The sequence below is a fragment of the Fistularia commersonii genome, chromosome 19, assembly GCF_037954325.1.
Source record: "Fistularia commersonii isolate RoL2024-O1a breed Wild chromosome 19, RoL_Fcom_v1.0, whole genome shotgun sequence".
NCBI classification, from domain to species: Eukaryota; Metazoa; Chordata; class Actinopteri; order Syngnathiformes; family Fistulariidae; genus Fistularia; species Fistularia commersonii.
This window is the reverse complement of record NC_141302.1, coordinates 14,542,155-14,560,580: the sequence shown is the minus strand read 5'-3', so window position 1 is coordinate 14,560,580 and position 18,426 is coordinate 14,542,155. Positions and strand designations below refer to the sequence as shown.

Sequence of the window (18,426 nt, the reverse complement as noted above, 5' to 3'; positions counted from 1 at the left end):
GCCTTCCTCCGCACTCCTGCTCCTCGGCCTGAGACTGGCGGGTCACAACAGCCCTCGGACTTCCCTGAGATTCCCATGGGTGCACTTCCTGTCGGTAGCTACCGCAAGGCTGATAGGAGATTTGGTGACTCGCATGGATGGATTCATTCATTCATTCATTCTCAAAATCGCAGGAGGGGGCTGGAACCTATCTCAGCTGGCCTGAGAGGAGGGGTTCACCCTGGACTAATCGTTCAAAGCCCCATATTGGCGACAAACAAACGTCTGGATAATGTTGGGTCTTTAAAGAACCAAGAACCCAACCCGGGACCTTCCTGCTTGGAGCAGAAGCACCAACTGCTGCCCCAGTTAGCAACAACTCATTGAGAATTACTGTCTTTCACGTACGGAAGGGAGTGAAACCTTCTGAAGAAGCACTGGAAAAACATCCATGCTTGGAAAGGTGTTTCTGCATATTCAAGTTTTCAAATGGCCCGAGTCTCGTTTCCACGGTTCTGAAGATGCAACGCAACCCTGCTAATGATCCTCCCCCCCCTTAAAGGACCATAAAAGATTCACAAGCTCGTTAGACTTAAAACTTCCCCGGCTTCTAACCGCATCTGCGAAACCCTGGCGTATTGGAATAGTCCAAAGGAAGAAGGTCGTCTCACCTAGCAGGTCCTCTCCGATGCCCAGAGCCAGGCCATCTTTGGTCCACTGGACGATACCGGAGTAGTTGACGACAACGCAGGACAGGATCACCCTCTGGCCCCGCACCACCGACTGGTCTGCCGGCTCCTGGGAGAACCTCGCCGTCCACGCTGAGGGGGGGGGGACAGAGGAAGGAGATCATTAGAGGAGTGAAATCACACAAGCCACATTGAAGATCATCATTGGCTTCATTCATTCATCCAGGCTGGAGCCTATCTCAGCTGCGATTGGGCAAGAGGAGGGGTTCACCCTCAACCAATCACAGGGCCTCTTATTGAGACATACACCCTCTCACTCATGGTCTCCAAAGAACCTCCATCATGCTTTTGGCATCATGACCTTGTTTGGCGTGGATGCTGCCTGCTCATTATTAACCATCTAAAGAAAACGTCCGCCATCTTTGATCGCGTGACGACTCGCGGGCCATCCACGTCGGCATGGAGACGCCAAGGCGTCGAGGTAAAGCGAAGGAAGGACGATGAGGAATCAGCGGTTAATGCTGACTCAGGAGGGATGAGCAAGGAGATCAAACGGGCCATTTCAGCCGTAGGGTCTCACACACCCCTCCTTTTCTTCTTCACTTTTTACTTCTTCAAAAAAAAAAAAAAAAAAAAAAAACACCCTCCTCCCTCGCTTCGCCCCGTCTTCATTCCTCCGTATGAGTCATCTCGCAGGCTTCCACTCCCCCGACCCCGGACGACAGAGTCCGTCATTGTCTGCGGGGCCCTTCTTGCCGCGAGCCGGCCCAACATGTGGAAAAACAACGAAACAGAGTGGAAGAAAAAAAAAAAAAAAAGGCGAGTTAAGAAGCTGTAATCTTTTCACGAAAAGTCAGATCATTAACCGGCTGCTGCATCGCCCCCCTTGCCTCCATTATGTCCTCCGCCCGGAGGGCATCCGTAGCGCCGCCGACCCGGTGCCATCGCTCATTTCCCCTCCGCCTATCCCTCGCTCCGGCCGGGACGCCCCCCCTTTCCATATCCATACATAATGCTCTGCATGTCCCTTTACCCATAATGCCTTCTATTTCTGTGTTCCTGCTGCTCGCTGGTTGGAGGGGGGCTGCAGGCGGACTGTCACAACTCATTTATCACATTAAATATCAGCCCCTCCGGCGCTTTCTCTCCCCCCCCCCCCTCCCCCCACTCCCGTTTTCTTCACCTCTCGCCGTTTACATCGCCTTTCGCGCTTCCCCGTTCACGTGTTTCCCCCTGGCGCTCCGCTGAAGGTTCCCCCATTTCTCTCGCCGCCATATGCGTGACCCTTGGTCGCGGCCGTTTGCTCTCTTCCTATCGGATGCGGCGTTATTTGCAGGCGGGGCAGAGGGGGTACAATATGCCCAAGAACACGAGAGAAGCCGCTCATGCAAAAGGATCTCAGGACCAATAATAACAATGGCTTCTGACAGCGCTGCGCATTAATATTCTGGAGGTAGAGGAGCTGAGCGAGGGTACGGCGAAGTAAAAAAAAGGGAAACATGGGATAAGTCACTTCAGAAATAAAAAACAATAAGGTAATTGGCTCCATGAGAAAAGCCCGGGTATCTGGCTTAATGGAGACAAGCGGGGCGAACAAACACGACGACGATGATCGGTGTTGAAAAGTTGTCCGATCCCATCGGGTCATGGCGCCCGGCCGGGGATGCAGCGGGAAATGGGAATAGTGGTGGTTGGGGGGGGGGGGGGCGCTGCAAGGATTCGCGTTTTTTTTTGCCACCCGGTGTTTGCAGAGCGGCGCAAAGGTCACATGACTCCTCTGACGCATTGAAGCAAAGTCGGTTTTCAAAAAAATAAACAGTGGTTGTCACTCTGGGAATTTCAACTGCAGGCTGCACATCAGCACTCGTACGCAGCTAGTGGGTTGGTTTTGAAGCATTCATTCATTCATTCATTCATTCATTCATTTCAGTCATTCATGCCAGGTTGGAGCCTAACCTGGTTGTCCAGTTGATCCCATGCTCACATACAAAGACATACAACCATTCACCCACTCATTCACACATATTCCAAAAATCCAACCATTCACTCCCTTGCAGCCACGGGGAGAACATGGAAACTCCACAAAGAAAAGCCGCCCTGTCAGAATCCAACCGAGGGACCTCTTGCTGTGAGCGGAAGTGCCAACCGCTGCGCCAGTTCGGAACAACTCATTGTGAATTAGCAAGAAGTTGCCTTCACGTACGTGGGATATCGCTGACAAGGTGGCAGAAGCACTAACCACTGCGCTAACCAGTATTAGCGCGCTAGTGTTAGCAATTAGAATTCATAAATAAATGAGCAAAACAAAGACAATAATAGTAAAAATAATTTAGCCTGAGCATGGAGCAGATGAATCTTCCTCATCCTCCAGTGATGTTCTCTGGTGGGTTCACCCCTGCGGAGCCAATCACAACCGCTCGCAATGCGCGGCGGCTTCCACCGACGCAGACGGTACGTTTACGTCCAAGGATGAACATATGCTTTTATTTTATAATGCTTTTATTCTGAAGGAAAAGGCAACGCTTGGACTTATGGTGACATTTAGCCGTGGCATGTTGTCTGCATATATTTCTGCAATTCTTGGCGCTGGGTCATGCATTCCGATTTCTGATTGGCTGTTTCGACACGCGTTCTTTTTTCGCCTGATTGGGTTCTGTGTCCACCCAATGTAGCAACGCAAATGTTGAAAGTGTGCCCGTAAATGAGGCCCACTGGGAATTTGAAATTTCAAATTTTGATGCCTCACGGCGACAAGGTCACTGCTTGCATTCCCACAGGAATGCGTGAAGTCTCCTTGTTCTCCCCGGTTCCTGCGAGGGGTTCCTCAGAGTTCCTCCCAAAAACAAACAGGAGGCTCATCAGAGACACATAGTTTCCAGATGTGTGAATCGATGAGGGGATGAATGGCTTCAATCTTGTGAAGGACATCGTGAAGGAGTGAGGGAATGGTTGTAGGCCTCGATGTTACGCGTGAGTGTGAGGGTAAATGTTGCACATATGTGATTGGCTAGTCCAGGGTGAACCCTGCCTTTCGACCAATGACAGCTGGATAATGGCTTTTGACAGGCAATTTAGCCTGGGTATGCCAGATTTAATGTTAGCAATATTCCCTATGTAAAATCTTACTGATGCTAATCAAGCAAATGTAGACTTTGGATGGTAAATAGCTGATTCAGAAACAAAATAAAGGACAAAGAACAATAATTTTAATTGAAATAGCAAAATGCAATCAGATCACAGCGGCCAGGCTGAAGGTCCATGGAGCTGAAGGTCCGTGTCACGCATTCACTCACGGTCGGTTAGCTAATATGAGCTACCACTTTGGCATTACGGCTCTGGCCTCCAACTGGTTCCAATTATCTCCGGCAGCATTCGGTTCTTCTAACGGTCTGAGAATGTGATCGTGATGGAACCCGGCGGCTCTTCTACACCACCACAAGTGACACATGGTTCAGATGCCTTCCTTGGTGCATCAACCCTGGTTCTTCTTTGAAGACATAACCTGTTTTTTACGACTTAGGAAGCCCCCTGAGAAGGGCAGATCTTGAAGTTTGTCAATAATTGTCACCCTCTCATACATCATTTAGAGATATACAAGCATTCACTAGTCTGGGCAGTGACAGCTCTCCGATGAACCTTATGCATGTTTTCAGACTGTGCGAGGAACCCAGAGAACTTAGATGAACCCCAAAACTCCAACTAAGGGCCTTCTTGCTATGAGGTGGAGGCGCTAACCGCTGCACAGCCAATATCCATCACTCTATGTACTATAAGATATTGATTATAGACACTTTCCAAAGGCGTGTGACTAATTTCCACATGTTTTCACACGAGCTCAGAGGAACGTGTAAAGAAATGATGATTCCAGACATGAACATTTTTTGATGGATCTCGGGTTATGTCTCGGGCTAATTCCTGGAAGTGTGAATCGTGAGCGTCTTACAAAGGCCCGTCCTCGGATATGCACGAGGAGGTTTGAAACCGCCCTGCAATCTCAACAGCAGCCCGAGGGCGGGCGAATCCTTCACCTCCGCTGCCTCCGATACGCTAGCTGGGGGTATTTTCCCGGACCGCTGGCGTAAAAACCACAAACGTAATCCAAAGCGAGCGCTCCCGAGCCGAGGCCGTGGCGGTCTGCGGAGAAAACACCCGCGTAGAGGCCAGGCGGCGGAAAAACACTGACTCATTTCAACATGTGCTCATCGCCTCCTGATTTCCATATTAGCCACTTAACACTTTGTCCACACCAGTGTGTGTGTGTGTTTGTTTGAATGGGAAAAAAAAGAAGAAGGGAATCTACATGCAGTGAGAAGAGAGAGAGTGAAAGAAGCTTGTATTCCTTCTTTATGTGGGTTATGCTGCAGGGACAAATTTAGAGTGTCCTGATTTCCTTGAGTCACCGTTCAGTGAGATTCCACCGGGGGACTCCGAGCTCCACGTCCAACTGGGGAGGTCACATGGAGCACATGGACATGGGCGCAGATGGCCATTCACCCTCTCATTCCCGTTTTATGCAGACATACAACCATTCACTCACTCATTCACCTGTCATATAGGGCCATAAAACTATTCCCCATCTCCACACATGCAATAAAGAGACCCTTAATCATTCACTCACTCAATTATTCATACGTCACATAGAGAAATAAAACCATTCGTCATTCATATTTCATATAAGGATATACACTCCTTCATTCATGTGTCATGGAGGGGTATACTGTCATTCATCCTCTAACTCACATGAAACAAAGAGACCTACGATTATTCACTCGCTCATTCATTCACATGACACACGCCTGGATGCTTTAGTTACAAATTTAGAGTGTCCTGATTTCCTGGAGTCACTGTTCCCCAGATACCACAGGGGACTCGGAGCTCCCCATCCAACCAGAGAGGTCACACAGAACTATGACCATGACCACACACACACACACACACACACACACACACACACACACACACACACACACACACACAAACAAACAAAACAAACACAGGCAGTGGAGATGCCCTAAGCTCCACCACATGGGCTAACCATTTCCTGTCAACACGCTCGAACACAACCAGAATCCCCAAACATGTAATTGACACGTAGAGGCGGTTTTCCCAAGCTTCAATTACACGGCGGCCAAACTGTGGCGCCGGTGAAGCGTCTCTTTTGGGGGGCGGAGCTTAAAACGACGTCCAATCAAGTGCGAGCGCGGAGCTGAGACAGGGATTACGGAACGCGGTGGCCCCCGCGGTCACCGTGACACCCAACGAAGCAGCTCGTCTGACTCACAAAATGCGATGGTGTCGACCGCCACGGCCATTTTAACCCCCTGGGGAGAAGCTCCCCCTCCCCGCCGCCAGTGCGACGGCTTTTTAACAGCAAGGTAATGGAGCGTCAACACACCGCCAAGCTTGCACGCATGCTAACATGTTCGGAGCTATTTTTAGCGTGTGTCCTGTCTCACTGCTGTCAGGCGGCGGATGTCAAAAAGCTCGCCTTTTGACGTTTAGCGGCGAGTCTCCATGGGACATCACGGAGAAGATGCACCCCACTGAAATGAATGAATGAATGAATGAATGAATGAATGAATGACATGCTCCTTGTATGGATTCTCATGCATCCATCTGATTGTATTCGTGGCCTCTGCCTCCCTCAGCCCCCCTCTACTCCCCAGCCAATCCCGCACGTCGGCTGGAATCGTCGGCTGGCGTCACCATAGCAACAGCTGACGTGTAAAAGTATCTGCCGAAAAAGAAAAAAAGGAAAAGAAGAAAAGTTTGGGTATTTTTTTTTCCCCCCCTGTACACGAGTGCACGCACACATACACACACACACGCGCGATGAAACATCTGATGAAACCCGTCCGCTTGTAAAAAAGAAAAAGGTCTTCAGATGACCTCATCCTCCCTCCACCTATCCATTCAGGCCCTCCTCCTCCTCCCTTCCAAACTCCATCCGCCATTATTTGAGGGGCTTCAAATTGATCTTGCATTCTATTAAATCCCGTCTCGGCCCTGCTTGGCATGTCTGCGTTACGGGCCAAAAAAAAGGGGGGGGGGGCTGCCGGGAAATGAGATGCGGAGACGGTGGGTGGAAGTGTTGAGGTATGGGTTGGGGGGGGGCGGGGACAAAGGGATGGCGAGGTCCACAGACGGAGCTGCGGAGTGCGGCGGAGGAGGGTGACGTCATTGTTTTGGGACAAAGTTGCAGTCGTAGAAGTCGGCCGACGCTGACTCACCGGCCGCCGCCGCCGCCGCCGCTCAACGCAAATGTCATGCGTCCAGCGGGTGCACAGACACATTATTATCACCGGAGTTATCTTCTCGTCCACCAGGGACCAGGCTGATCTGTGACACGACGCCCGGGATACGGACAGGATTCAGGAACTAGTCTGTTCCTCCATGCACTGGAACAGCAGAGGAATCAGAGACCTTCAGTTCGCTCCTGCTCCAGTGTTTTCCATAGGTGGAACTCAAATACCAAGCTCCATTAGTAGATACTTCTTCCAGAGCGCCATTAAAACCTAAGGTGGTCACTGGTCAGACGTTTTCTTGCAACAAATGGATTGAAGAAGCTAGAAATGGAGCGACAAAGACGTGCACCTCAGAGGGGTTTGCAGGGCTCGCAGAGGAACGTCAACATTGTGTCTGGAGTCAGCTAACAGCTAACGGGGTACTTCAGTACAAAAAGATAAAAACACTTCAACCTCTTCGGTAGTCCATGGTTATTATTCCATAAACGTCGCACAGCTTCCACCTCCATGGTGTCTGTGTGATCTTCCTCTTCTTCTTCTTGAGTGTGGAGCTGCACATCACCCTGGTCCCTCACTGCTTGCGGGAAGGTGAAACTAAAAAGTTCCCCTGGCTAGTTCCTGAAATCGAATTCGAGGTGGACATTCTTTTGTCCGAAAGCAGCTACAGATTTCTAAACATTACATTCAACAAAAAGATAATAAGATTAATTAATATATAAATAACTGCAAAAGGTGCTTGTGTATGTATGTATGTATGGATTTGGTGTTTTGTTGTGTAAGCGGTGTAAATCATATAAAACAGAGACTGACTTTAAAGTTCCACCTCCAACTTTAAAGTTTAGGACTCTGGTGATTGTGGGAAAGGGGAAGAGCAAAGTTTGCCTCTTTTCTTCCACAAATGTTTGCGCAGATCCTCAGTATTCTCTCGACCGGTTTCCGAGGGTACAACGACCCTCCCGCTATTAATCCGGTCGCTGGGAACCCCACCACCTGCGCCCGAACAACATGGCCGCCCGTCGGGACGGCCCCCGTAATAAGCTGTCACCATAGCGACGGCGGCTTTTTTTTTTTTTTTTTTTTTTTTTTTGCGAGAACAAACGCGAGGCGCCCCCGCCGAGGCCGGCCGGCGACTTGTCACTCAGACACAAAGGTGACCCCCGGAGGTTGGGGGTCGCGGCGGAGGGGTGTCGAAGCCAGAAAGAGACTCCTTCCTTTGTTTGCTGCATTGTCTGCCTACTTTCCCCTGTTGTTCCACCTTTCTCCCCCGCCTCTGCGACATCCACCTCTTTTTCTTCCGCTCCTTTCTGGACGACCCCTCTCCTCATCCACTCCCTTTTGTCCAGCGAGGCATCTGCTCGGGAGAATCTTACACCCGTTCCTTTGGCTTTCCACCTCAACTCCCGGTGCCCTTCTCTTGCCAATGTTAGTGTCAAAATGGTTGCCGCGGAAACGGGATTACGCGGAGACGACCGGAGGGGGTGAGGGAAAAAAAAAAACCTCCGTCCCGCGCTTTGTCCGTCCATTTGTCCCTCGGCAGTGGTATAGCGCGTGGGTGGGTGTGCGGCGCCCTCCCATTCTTTGGGGCTCCTCTTATACACACACTTTCACATCTGAAGAGCTTTTGTGTGTGCGTGTGTGTCGAAACCTCTGTTACAGACATTGTTTCCATGGCTACAGCCAGTGAGGACCACTGACACAATGATAGAAACTGTGGCCATGGCAACCCCGGGATCAGCGGTGGGTAATATGATAATTCACCGACGAGGCATCGGACACGAGGATCCTCCGCCGGTGATCCGCACAGAGCGGCTTACAAAGGTCCGCCGTTACCAAGGGCGACCGGGACAACGTCTGGACGAACTGCGTGCGAGAAGACGCGTCGGGCTGCCCCTCCGCAGCCAACAAGGGCCGCTGCGATCGGAATCGTGACGGATCGATGAGTCACGCCACCGGTTCCTGATTGATTCCGGCCGGCGTGGCGATCGCGAAGCCGCCCTCGACCATCGGAGCCGCGAGGAAACATCGGGCGCTGTCAACCACGGCGGCGTCTTCGGACGGCTTGTCAATCCGCCTGACATTACAGTGTGACGGAATCCGGCGAGAACTATTTTACAAGCGCCGTCCCGTCCATAAATCCCCCCCCTCCCCCCTGCAAGGCCCGCTTTAATTGAATCCAGTGCAATCTAATTTTATTGGTGTGTACTGTGGCGCCTCGCAATGTCATCTGTCACAAACCGTCCAATAAAAGCTCGGGGCCTTGACCCCGCAGAGCAAAGTAATATTTATACGCGGCCACGCGCCAATTCCACCGCCCTCTGAAGGTGAGGGCCTCTTTGGAGACAAACACAGGAGACGGAGGACCGACGGGAGGCCAAGAAATTCACAGGAAAGAGGAGGATGGCCGCTGGAGACCAGCAGTGAATTAGTGGGTAAATACTTGTGTTTCTATATAACATGGAATTAGAGTGAATATTTGTCACTATATGATGTGTGAATGAGTGAATGGCTATATATCTATATGTGTGAATGAGAGGGTGGCTATTCGCATGTTGCTATGTGATGTGTGACAGAGTGAATGGTTGTAAGTGTATTGTACAAGAAATTAGAAAGCGAATATTTGTAAATCGCTATATGATCTGTGAATGAGTGATTAGACATCTTTCTATATGAGTGAATGAGAGGGTGAATATTTGTAGGTTGCTATATGATCTGTTAATGGTTATACAACTGCATGTATGTATGTGAGGGTGAATTATTGCATATCTATATGTGTGTTGTGTGAACGAGAGGGTGAATATTTTTGTTTCTGTATAAAGTGTGAATGACAGAGTGAATATTTGCATGTTGCTATAAAATGTGAATGAGTGAATGGTTGTATGACTATAACGTGAATGAGACGGTGAATGGCTGCGTTTCCATGACATGGAATCAGAGTGAATATTCGTACATCGCTTTGTGATGTGTGAATGAGTGAATGGTTATAAACCCATATAAGATAAGAACAACTTTATTTATCCCAAAGGAAATTGTTGTGCCAGAGTATCAAGCAAAAACATAACAATAATAGATATTAGTGGGAAGGAGGGAGAATAAGAAATACAATAAAATATCAAGTGTCAAGGTAAAGCTGTCAAGTGTTTTAAGGTCTTAAAAAAAGGTCTTAAGTACAAAGATTTGATATGTATGTATGTTTGATATGTATTTGTTATGTATGAATGAGAGGGTGAATGGTTGCATGTCGCTATGTGATGCATAAATGAGTAAGTGGTTGTACGTCTATAAGTGTGAATGAGAGGGTGAATGGTTGTACGTCCCCACATGTGGCTCTATGATTGGCCCAGGGTGAACCCGCCTCTCAGCCAATCACTGCTCGGATAGGCTCCAGTCTCTTTTGAATGAATGAATGAAGCATTTCTGAATAAGTTGGGTACTCCACGCTGGAGGTCGATATATCTGTCTAACTTCATCATCCATGCATGGTTGACGGTTCTGGTCCGTGGAGCTTGACGGCCCCGGATGCTGGGTCGGCATGGCAACAAAAAGAGGGAGCGGTACACCGCGCCTGATCCAGGCGTTTTAAATTATTAAACACAGATTGTGACTTTTGTTCCTTCTTTCTTCTATTATTGGCGGACATCTGAACTTCTCTGCAAGTATATTTTCTTTTACCGATTTAGAGCGCTAAGTCTGGAGCGCTAGCTTATTGAGGTCGTACGGAGTTGGACGCTAAAAGAACATCCATCCAAAAAAGTGTTTTTAATATAGAATTTACCTGCATTCATTCATTCATTTGTTAACTCACACGTATTCGTCTCGAATAGCTCAACGCCGTCATTGACCACTGACGTCATACTGATGGTCATCCAGCGGCGGAACCATGAAATGTCTGTGGCTTTTTTTTTTTAAAGAATGACCCGCTTCGCCAGTCATGGGTAACGCCGCCTCCACTGGAGAACAGATGGAAAGGTAATAACGGGGGCATCGCGGAACACACTGAAGGTCCGCAGTGGAGAGAAAATGTTTGTCTTCTCCGGAAAGAGACGAGTAGACAGAGGGATGTTTATTTTATATATATACAGTATATTTGTGTTTTGCGAGTGTGTGTTTTAAGTGAGATAGACAAAGGCGTGAATGACAGCAGAACCCACACATCTTCTGGAAAAGCTCTCCAGGACGGCGGACGACCGGTTGTACCGAAATCGGGCAGCCTTACGGCGAATTCATTCATTCATTTATTCAAACCGCATAGAGACATTCAACCTTTCGCGCCTTCATTCAAGCATCGTAATTCACTCCCTCATTCACACGTCTGAACCATGTAGGGTCTCCAATGAACCTCCTGCATGTGTTTGCACGGTGGGAGGAACCTTGAGGAACCCAACGCAGTCACGGAGAACATGGAGACTCAAGGCAACCCATGTGGGAATCCAACCAGGGACCTTCTCGCCTTGCTCAAGTTAACCCGAGCAGAACGAAAATGACTTGCTAAAATGTAAACGGTATGTCGCCGGAGGCCACCAGCGCCTGTCTATCTGACTTCCTCTCTGCCTGTCTGTCTGCTCCGCGACACCGTCTTAACGCCTTTCCGAGCCGCCGCTCGGCTCATTATTCGCGTCGAACGGCGGCTCCGGCCCTCCGGGCCTTTTGGCGCAGCGTGTCGCGGCAACTGATTCAGTCGGACGGCTGACCCTAATGTTGTTATCGCAGGGAGGGAAGATGGATGGAGCGAGTTAAATCCGTCCCTTCGCCCCCCCCACACACACACACACACACACCACCAATCCCCTCCTCCGTCCCTGTTGAGCTGCAGAAAGTGGGAGAGCGGAGAAACGAAGTGACATCATCAGTGTCAGCCGCATTCCTATGGAGGGAGGGGGGAGGGGGAGGAAGAAGAGAAGAGGGGGGGGGTGCCAAAACTTTTGAGGTTACAGAGCCACCCCCCCCTCCCCGACACACACACACACACACACACCGAATCCCTTCATGTTTCCCAGCGAACACAGGCATGCGTGTTCTTTGCCGTACAGTTCACGGGCTCCTCTTCCTCCTCCTCATCATGTGCTGCCTGTTTTAATTCATGTGCTTCTCCTCCTCCTCCTCCTCCTCCTCCTCCTCGTTCCACCCCTCCCCCTCCCCCCCGCTCTCCCTCCGCCGACCAGAGGAATGCAAGAACCACATCTGGAACTTATTAGAAAGCAAAAGAGGGAAAGGGGTAGATGGAAAGAGGAGGGGGAGGGAAGAGGGGGAAGGAACGAACGACAGAGAGAGAGAAAAAGAGAAAGAGAGAAAGAGTCTTACTAAGCAGAAATGGGGGTTGGGAGGAATCCACGGCAAAATGGGAGCCTTGACGCCGACGCAGATTTATGCCAATTAACCTCATTGGGGTCCGGGTTGGAGAGGGAAAGGAGGGGGGGGGCGGACCGGGCGCTAAAGTTGCGGGTTCGATCGCCGGCTGAGCGGCTCGGACGTCCCCTCTGAGGGAGCAGTCAGGCCTGAGTAACGGGCCCTTTCTCTTCGCCTCCTAACCGCCACCCCTCCTCCTCCTCTTCCTCTCTCATCCTGCACGATACCCCCTCCCCCTCCGTCACCCCATCACCTCCACAACAAACAAAAACAACTCCTGATCCAGCTTCGCCCCGGAGAGAAAAAGCGCGTCCCTTCCTCCTCCACCCTCATCTTCAGCCTTCTCTGCAGAACCTGGAGGTGCAGTTTTTTTTTTTGTTTGTTTTCTTTTTTTGGAGGGGTCAGTCTGACGCCACAAAGCGCCACCACTTTTTACATGACTACCTCACATTTTTAGCATAAATTAGGAAGCAGACCGACATTCACAGTGGGACGCGGGGTCAATGTGACAAAACACGCCGCTCGCCGTGCGACAGAGGGAAAAGGACGCCCGCGGCAAGTGGAAAATCTGCCAATGCATCTAGCCGGGTGTCACGGATTATTATAAGCGAGAATGTTGTTAAGTCATAGTCTCCGGCACCTCGTCCTCCGAAGGGTGAACGCCGGAACCGGCGGGAATCGACCCGCTGAATCCGGGAAACGTCCAAGTCGTGTGTGAAAATAATGTGTATGCCGTCGCCTTTGAGCAAGGCAGCAACCCAGAAAGCTGCGCCAACGGGGCCCGTCGATGACCGTCGGGTGATTACCGTTTGGGGGGGTTCACCAGGAAATAGACACGACAGGCGCCGAAGCCCCTGGAACCCCATTGGCTGAAAATGACGTCCTCCTCTGTGAGCCAGAGATAAATAAATAACTCCAAATCCCGCACGCCGTTCGTCCTGGATGTCGCCCGCTGCTTTTGTGTGTCCCCCCCCTCGCCCGGAAACCAAGACGCAGGCCGCTAATCTTGTCTCCCGGGGCGACGGCGGCGTGACAATAGACCGCGCACGCCGAAAACCCCGTCAGCTGAAGGGCTTACGGGTGGACAAACAGGTCTGGATGAAGGGGTGAGGTGGGGGGACGGAGGGGGTCTTTGTTTGCCGCCACATTGTCATGTGACGGCCCGCCTGATTGGCCGGTGCAAAAAGAACCTGCCTCCTTACCTCCAATCGGCTTCGGCGCACCCTCAGCCACACCGCCGCACAGACACGGTGACATCATCCCTATCCATACCTTCTCCAGCACGCGCACACACACACACACACAGCTGTGTGACCGCTCCCGGTCAGCCAAGGTAGACAATGGAAGTAGAAGCGAGGGCGGCGGCGGCGGCGTGCACGCCAAACGTGCCCAGATCAAACAGGTAGCTTAAGGAGAGGGGGGGGGGAGATTACAACCATCCTTCCCTCATCCTGCAGCCTCCTGTCTCCTAGCAACTCCACTACAGCTGTGATTAGCGTAAGCCAATAGAATACCTGGCATCACACACACACACACACACACACACACACACACGCACACACACACACACACACACACACAGGTATGGAGGGGAACAGATGCTGCTGCTGCATCTCATTGTGAGGCGAGGGAGTGTGTGTGTGTGTGTGTGGGATGAGGAGGGGGTGCAGGCACACAGGTAGGACATTTGTGGGGGGGGGGGGGGGGGGGGCAAGGTGAGGGGGGGGGGTGATCACTGTCATTCCCGTCACGTCCCGTGCGCGCTCCCGCGGCTCGCACACGCAAGAAATGAGAAAGAAGGAGAAAAAAAAGGTCATTTGGGCCGGTCGGTGGGCGTGCTCGCGAACGTGACCGCGACTTTTACTTACACATGCACATACACAGAGCGTGGGGTTCACGCACACACACACACACACACACACACACACATACACGCACACGCACACGCACACACCATAGGTGATCCATTGCCGCGGTTCGTGTGGCGATTAAATCACGCTAAGCGACGCGCACACGCACACGCGCACGCCAAGCAGACAGAAAACAGTGGAGAGCCTGTGCGTGTGTCCCCCCCCCCCCGGGGCCCCACGCACGGCGCGCTTACCGGCGTGGAGGCTGAGCAGGGAGCCGAGCAGCAGCAGCCCGAGCATGGTTCAGCCGGCCGGCGCGTCCCTCGGAGGCCCCCCGCTCCCAGGGGCCCGCATCCGGCGGGGCTCCGGGACCTGGACCGGGGCCGCTGGAAGACGTGACCCTGTTGCCTCCCGGCTCCGGACCCCGTTTCTCCTCCTCCCGCTGCTGCCGCTGCAGTCGAACTCCTTTTTTTTCTTTTACAACATCTCTCTCCCGCCGCGTCTCTCCTTCTTCTTCCCTTCCTCTCCCTCTTCGCTCTTCAGCGACGCTCCGTTTTCTACCCCACACTGAGGTGTCTGTTGCCAGTGGTGGCGACGAGCGGGACTTCCGGTTCGGGTTTTCAAAATAAAATGAAAGGCGTAAAACCGCGTCCTTTGTTTTATTGTTTCTTTATCTTCATCATCACCATCAGTACAATTATTTAAGAGCTGATAGTCGGGATTTTTTCAGATTTTTAGGCTCCGCTATCGCCCTGGATCTCAAGTAGCCGTTCAATATTGATCTTCCATTTTTTGCTGCTCCCCTCCCTTCAGGATTCTTCACATTCAGTCACCTGCCTCCATCTAACCCACTCCTCTCACACAAGCTAACTTCCAATCCTGCACCCTTCCACCCATAAACCTCTTCTAGATCTCCTCCAACCTCAGCATCCCTTTACCCAGATATTCACCATCCCTCCCTTGTCCACGTCCAAACCATCTCATTGTGACTTTATCTCCTGAACATTGAACATCGGCTATGATTTCTGATCCTCTCAATCCTCCTCACTCCAAAAGAGGAACCTCCAGCTCTGCCTCCTTCTCCTGAGAGTCTCCAAACTAGTTTTCCATCTTTCCTTTCTTAGAATTCATCTCACTTTTCTCCATTTCTCCACGTCTGTCCCCCCTTCATACTTAAAAACGTCCACCCTAAATATACATTTTCATAAATGTAACACTATATTTGCAAATGCGTCTCTTTCTCTTTACGGTGATAATAACAATAACAATTGTGATTTCTTGGTAGTTGTAGTGGTGTGATTGTTGTTGTTAATAATAGTAATACACACTGGTATGGAGGGTTTGGAGAAGTATGAATTATTTTTATTAAAGTATTATCAATTTTGACAACAACAAGAAGAACAATAATAACAAGAATAATGACAATAATTATATAAATGCAGAACATTTGCATTTTATGATTAATGTTGCGATGCTTTGTTGGTAGTGCTACCGTTTTCTTTTTTTTTTAACATAACTGCATCCAAAATAATCCCTTGAATCCCTGTGATCCACTTCCGGTTTTGCCCTCAACTTAATCTCTCTAACTTGACGTACCACTCTCATTAGCAGCGCATTCCTCTCTCTCTCTCTCTCTCTCTTTCAATCTCTCTTTCTCACGTCAGCAGAGCCAGAGCACTGCCCCCTTTTCCCTCTCGCTCTGTCCCCCAGGATCAGCCGTAGGAACAAAATAAATAAAGTAAATAAAAACAGTGGGACGAGGTGTGAGTGAAGGCCCGAACATCTCGACACATGCGCTGCATGTGATAAATGTGCATAATAATCCAGATACTGCACTCCCGCCTCTGTCCACAACAATGTGCATCCCATAATAGTACCAGTCAGGGGACATCATGCATGGGTTGTGTTAACTTCACACACACACACACACACACACACACACACACACACACACACACACACACACACACACACACACACACACACACACACACACACGCACACACGCACACACGCACACAACCTCAGAAGTTCCACAGCACTAAAGGGGTGGACATGGGAATCTGTAACTTCCCAGAATGGGTCAAGTTTTTTTTTTTTCTTTTTGGGTGGGTGGGTGGTGACGTCACTGTGACGAACACGCCCGGTGATGAACACATGAGGTGTCCCCGTTCCCGCCACGCAGCGACGGTCCACTCTGCAGACCCCCCCCCAATGCTTTCTGTGCAAGACCGGTGCCGGTGCGCCCCCTAGTGGTGGTGGAAGCGTTTTTGAAATCAGATTTTTCGTTTTCCTAAATGGCACCAAAATCACAACCCGGTTGTCTGATGCGATGACCTTCTCCATGTGAAGAAGGTCATCCACCGCTTTTTAAGACGATCTGCAGAAACCTTGGACCGATCCCGGTTAAATGTGGGCGGCCTTCTGCCTCGACCACTCCGTAGAAATACAGAGGGTTGGGAGGCACAAATGATCTACTGCGCATTAGTACTAACGGCTACATGCTAATAGCCGAGATCATACAATAATAGCGTTAATATTCCTAAAAGAAATAACAATGGCAGACGCCTGGTGGGACACTGGAGTGGATCAAGCCAACCTGAGAGGGCCCGAGCTCCTTAAAGAGGAAATGTAATCCTTATGAAGGTCTTAGGGTTTGCTAAGTGCTATTTATTTATTTATCTGATTATAATTTTGTTAAGAGGACTCAGCTATTACACCGCCTGAGGGGCCCTTTTTTTTGTAATTAGAGCGATGAAGATAACGACATTAACCTCGACAACCAAGATGGGTATCGATGAGCAGCGAAATTCCCAAAGTACAAAAATAAATAAATAAAAATCAATGCAGTGCAAAAGGAAGATGTGAAAATATGATTTACAGCGGGAAATCTTGTGAGGGCAACCAGATGCATTTGAAATATATTCAAAAATGGAAGCAGGAATCACAAAAGGGGATACAAATGCGTGATTGGTTTGGTTGTTGTGATCCGAGGAGGTTGCGTGTGTCTGCGGCCGGCCGGAGAAGTGTGCAGTCAGCAGCGTTGAGCACGCTTTGATTGCTTTATGTATGTAAATTTGTGCTTTGTGTCCTTGCAGCGTGTCCTGACACTGCGGGGTAAAAGAAAAAAAAAAAAAAAGTTGCATGGTCGCTGCATAACCGGGGACGTTTACGCAACAAACATCTGACGGTGGACGGGCGGCTCACTTCAAGCTGTGAACTGAGCAGAACACTTGACATTAAATGCTCCCTGACGGCGGCCTCTCTTCTTCTGCATTGAGTTTCTGCTGCAGATATCAAGATTTTATACTTGAACATTCATAATGAAAAAAATTTCAATCATTTCTCAGGCCCTGCGTTGAGTGTAACATCAAAATAGACCCTGCAGATGATGCATTGAATAAGTGCTCACATGAAGCGAAACAAATTGGCCTTGATATATAAAAGCTCTGGGTTCCGCCTTGATTTTCATCATCACTTTTTTTTGCATCATTATTAGCTTATGGGATTGAATTTCTTGAGCAAGCCACAATTTTCTAAATATCCGTTCAGTGGATGGCTTCGTGAGTCCACAGATTATCTTTCTTGTCTGAAAGAAAAACGCAGCAGCCTAATGTAGCTTTTCCTTCTGCTCGGAGAGCATAAAAAGGACCGCAGGTCTGCCGTGCGGCACACAGAGTGACCCATCTCTGCCGGGACTCGAACCCGGAGCCTCTGGATTAGAAGTCCAGCGCGCTATTCCATTGCGCCACAGAGACTGCGCCGTGAAATTTCTGGGCTGGCACGATTTACATCCCTCACATCACCGCATATCGCCGCTCGCTGCATCCCTGCAGCATCAGGACCACTCTGCACCGACATATTGGCTGTTCTACCGTTGTCCACCAGAGAACGCTGTTGCCAGCCCGCAAAGCTGGAAATCGCGTCAAGCTAGACTGCAGTCAGACGGAACATACACTAGTGGCCTTTTCAAAATAAAATTCCAAACGTATACCTATATCTATGTACTTTTATTTTGAAATCATCTGTACCGGAAGTATTGATCACTATATGCAATTGACATCCGCTAAGACAATTCTATTGAGCCAAAATGGCGCCCTTAGATGCTTCGATTCGCTGTTTCCACAGTGAAGATGTGCGTATTGTGTTCAATGCCGTAAGTCTTGAGGATTCAAACCCTAACATTTAAATCCAACAGATTTAATTCATAGTTGGTGCCACGGGGTTTCCTCCTCGGATGAATTCACAGCGATCGGTGCTAAACCACGGCAACGTCCTGGATGTCAAACGACATGCGCGGATTGGAAAAGCCCCGTGTTT

General features: G+C 49.9%; 1 protein-coding gene and 1 non-coding gene across 4 annotated transcripts in view; both read right to left on the bottom strand.

The window, feature by feature from the left end:
* Positions 1-14,675, bottom strand: part of kirrel1a (kirre like nephrin family adhesion molecule 1a) — a 41,194-nt gene extending 26,519 nt beyond the window's left edge. For all 3 annotated transcript variants that reach the window (XM_086165413.1, XM_086165414.1, XM_086165415.1), the window contains exons 1-2: positions 14,361-14,675; positions 651-800 (exon numbers count right to left, since the gene is read on the bottom strand). In XM_086165413.1, the coding sequence (XP_086021539.1) occupies positions 651-800; positions 14,361-14,406 (196 nt within the window). In that variant the 5' untranslated portion in view covers positions 14,407-14,675. The remainder of the gene's footprint in view (positions 1-650; positions 801-14,360) is intronic.
* A 3,115-nt stretch (positions 14,676-17,790) lies between these two features.
* On the bottom strand, positions 17,791-17,864 carry trnar-ucu (transfer RNA arginine (anticodon UCU)). Its single transcript has one exon. It is a non-coding gene; the product is annotated as a tRNA-Arg (tRNA).
* Positions 17,865-18,426: the final 562 nt, after the last annotated feature.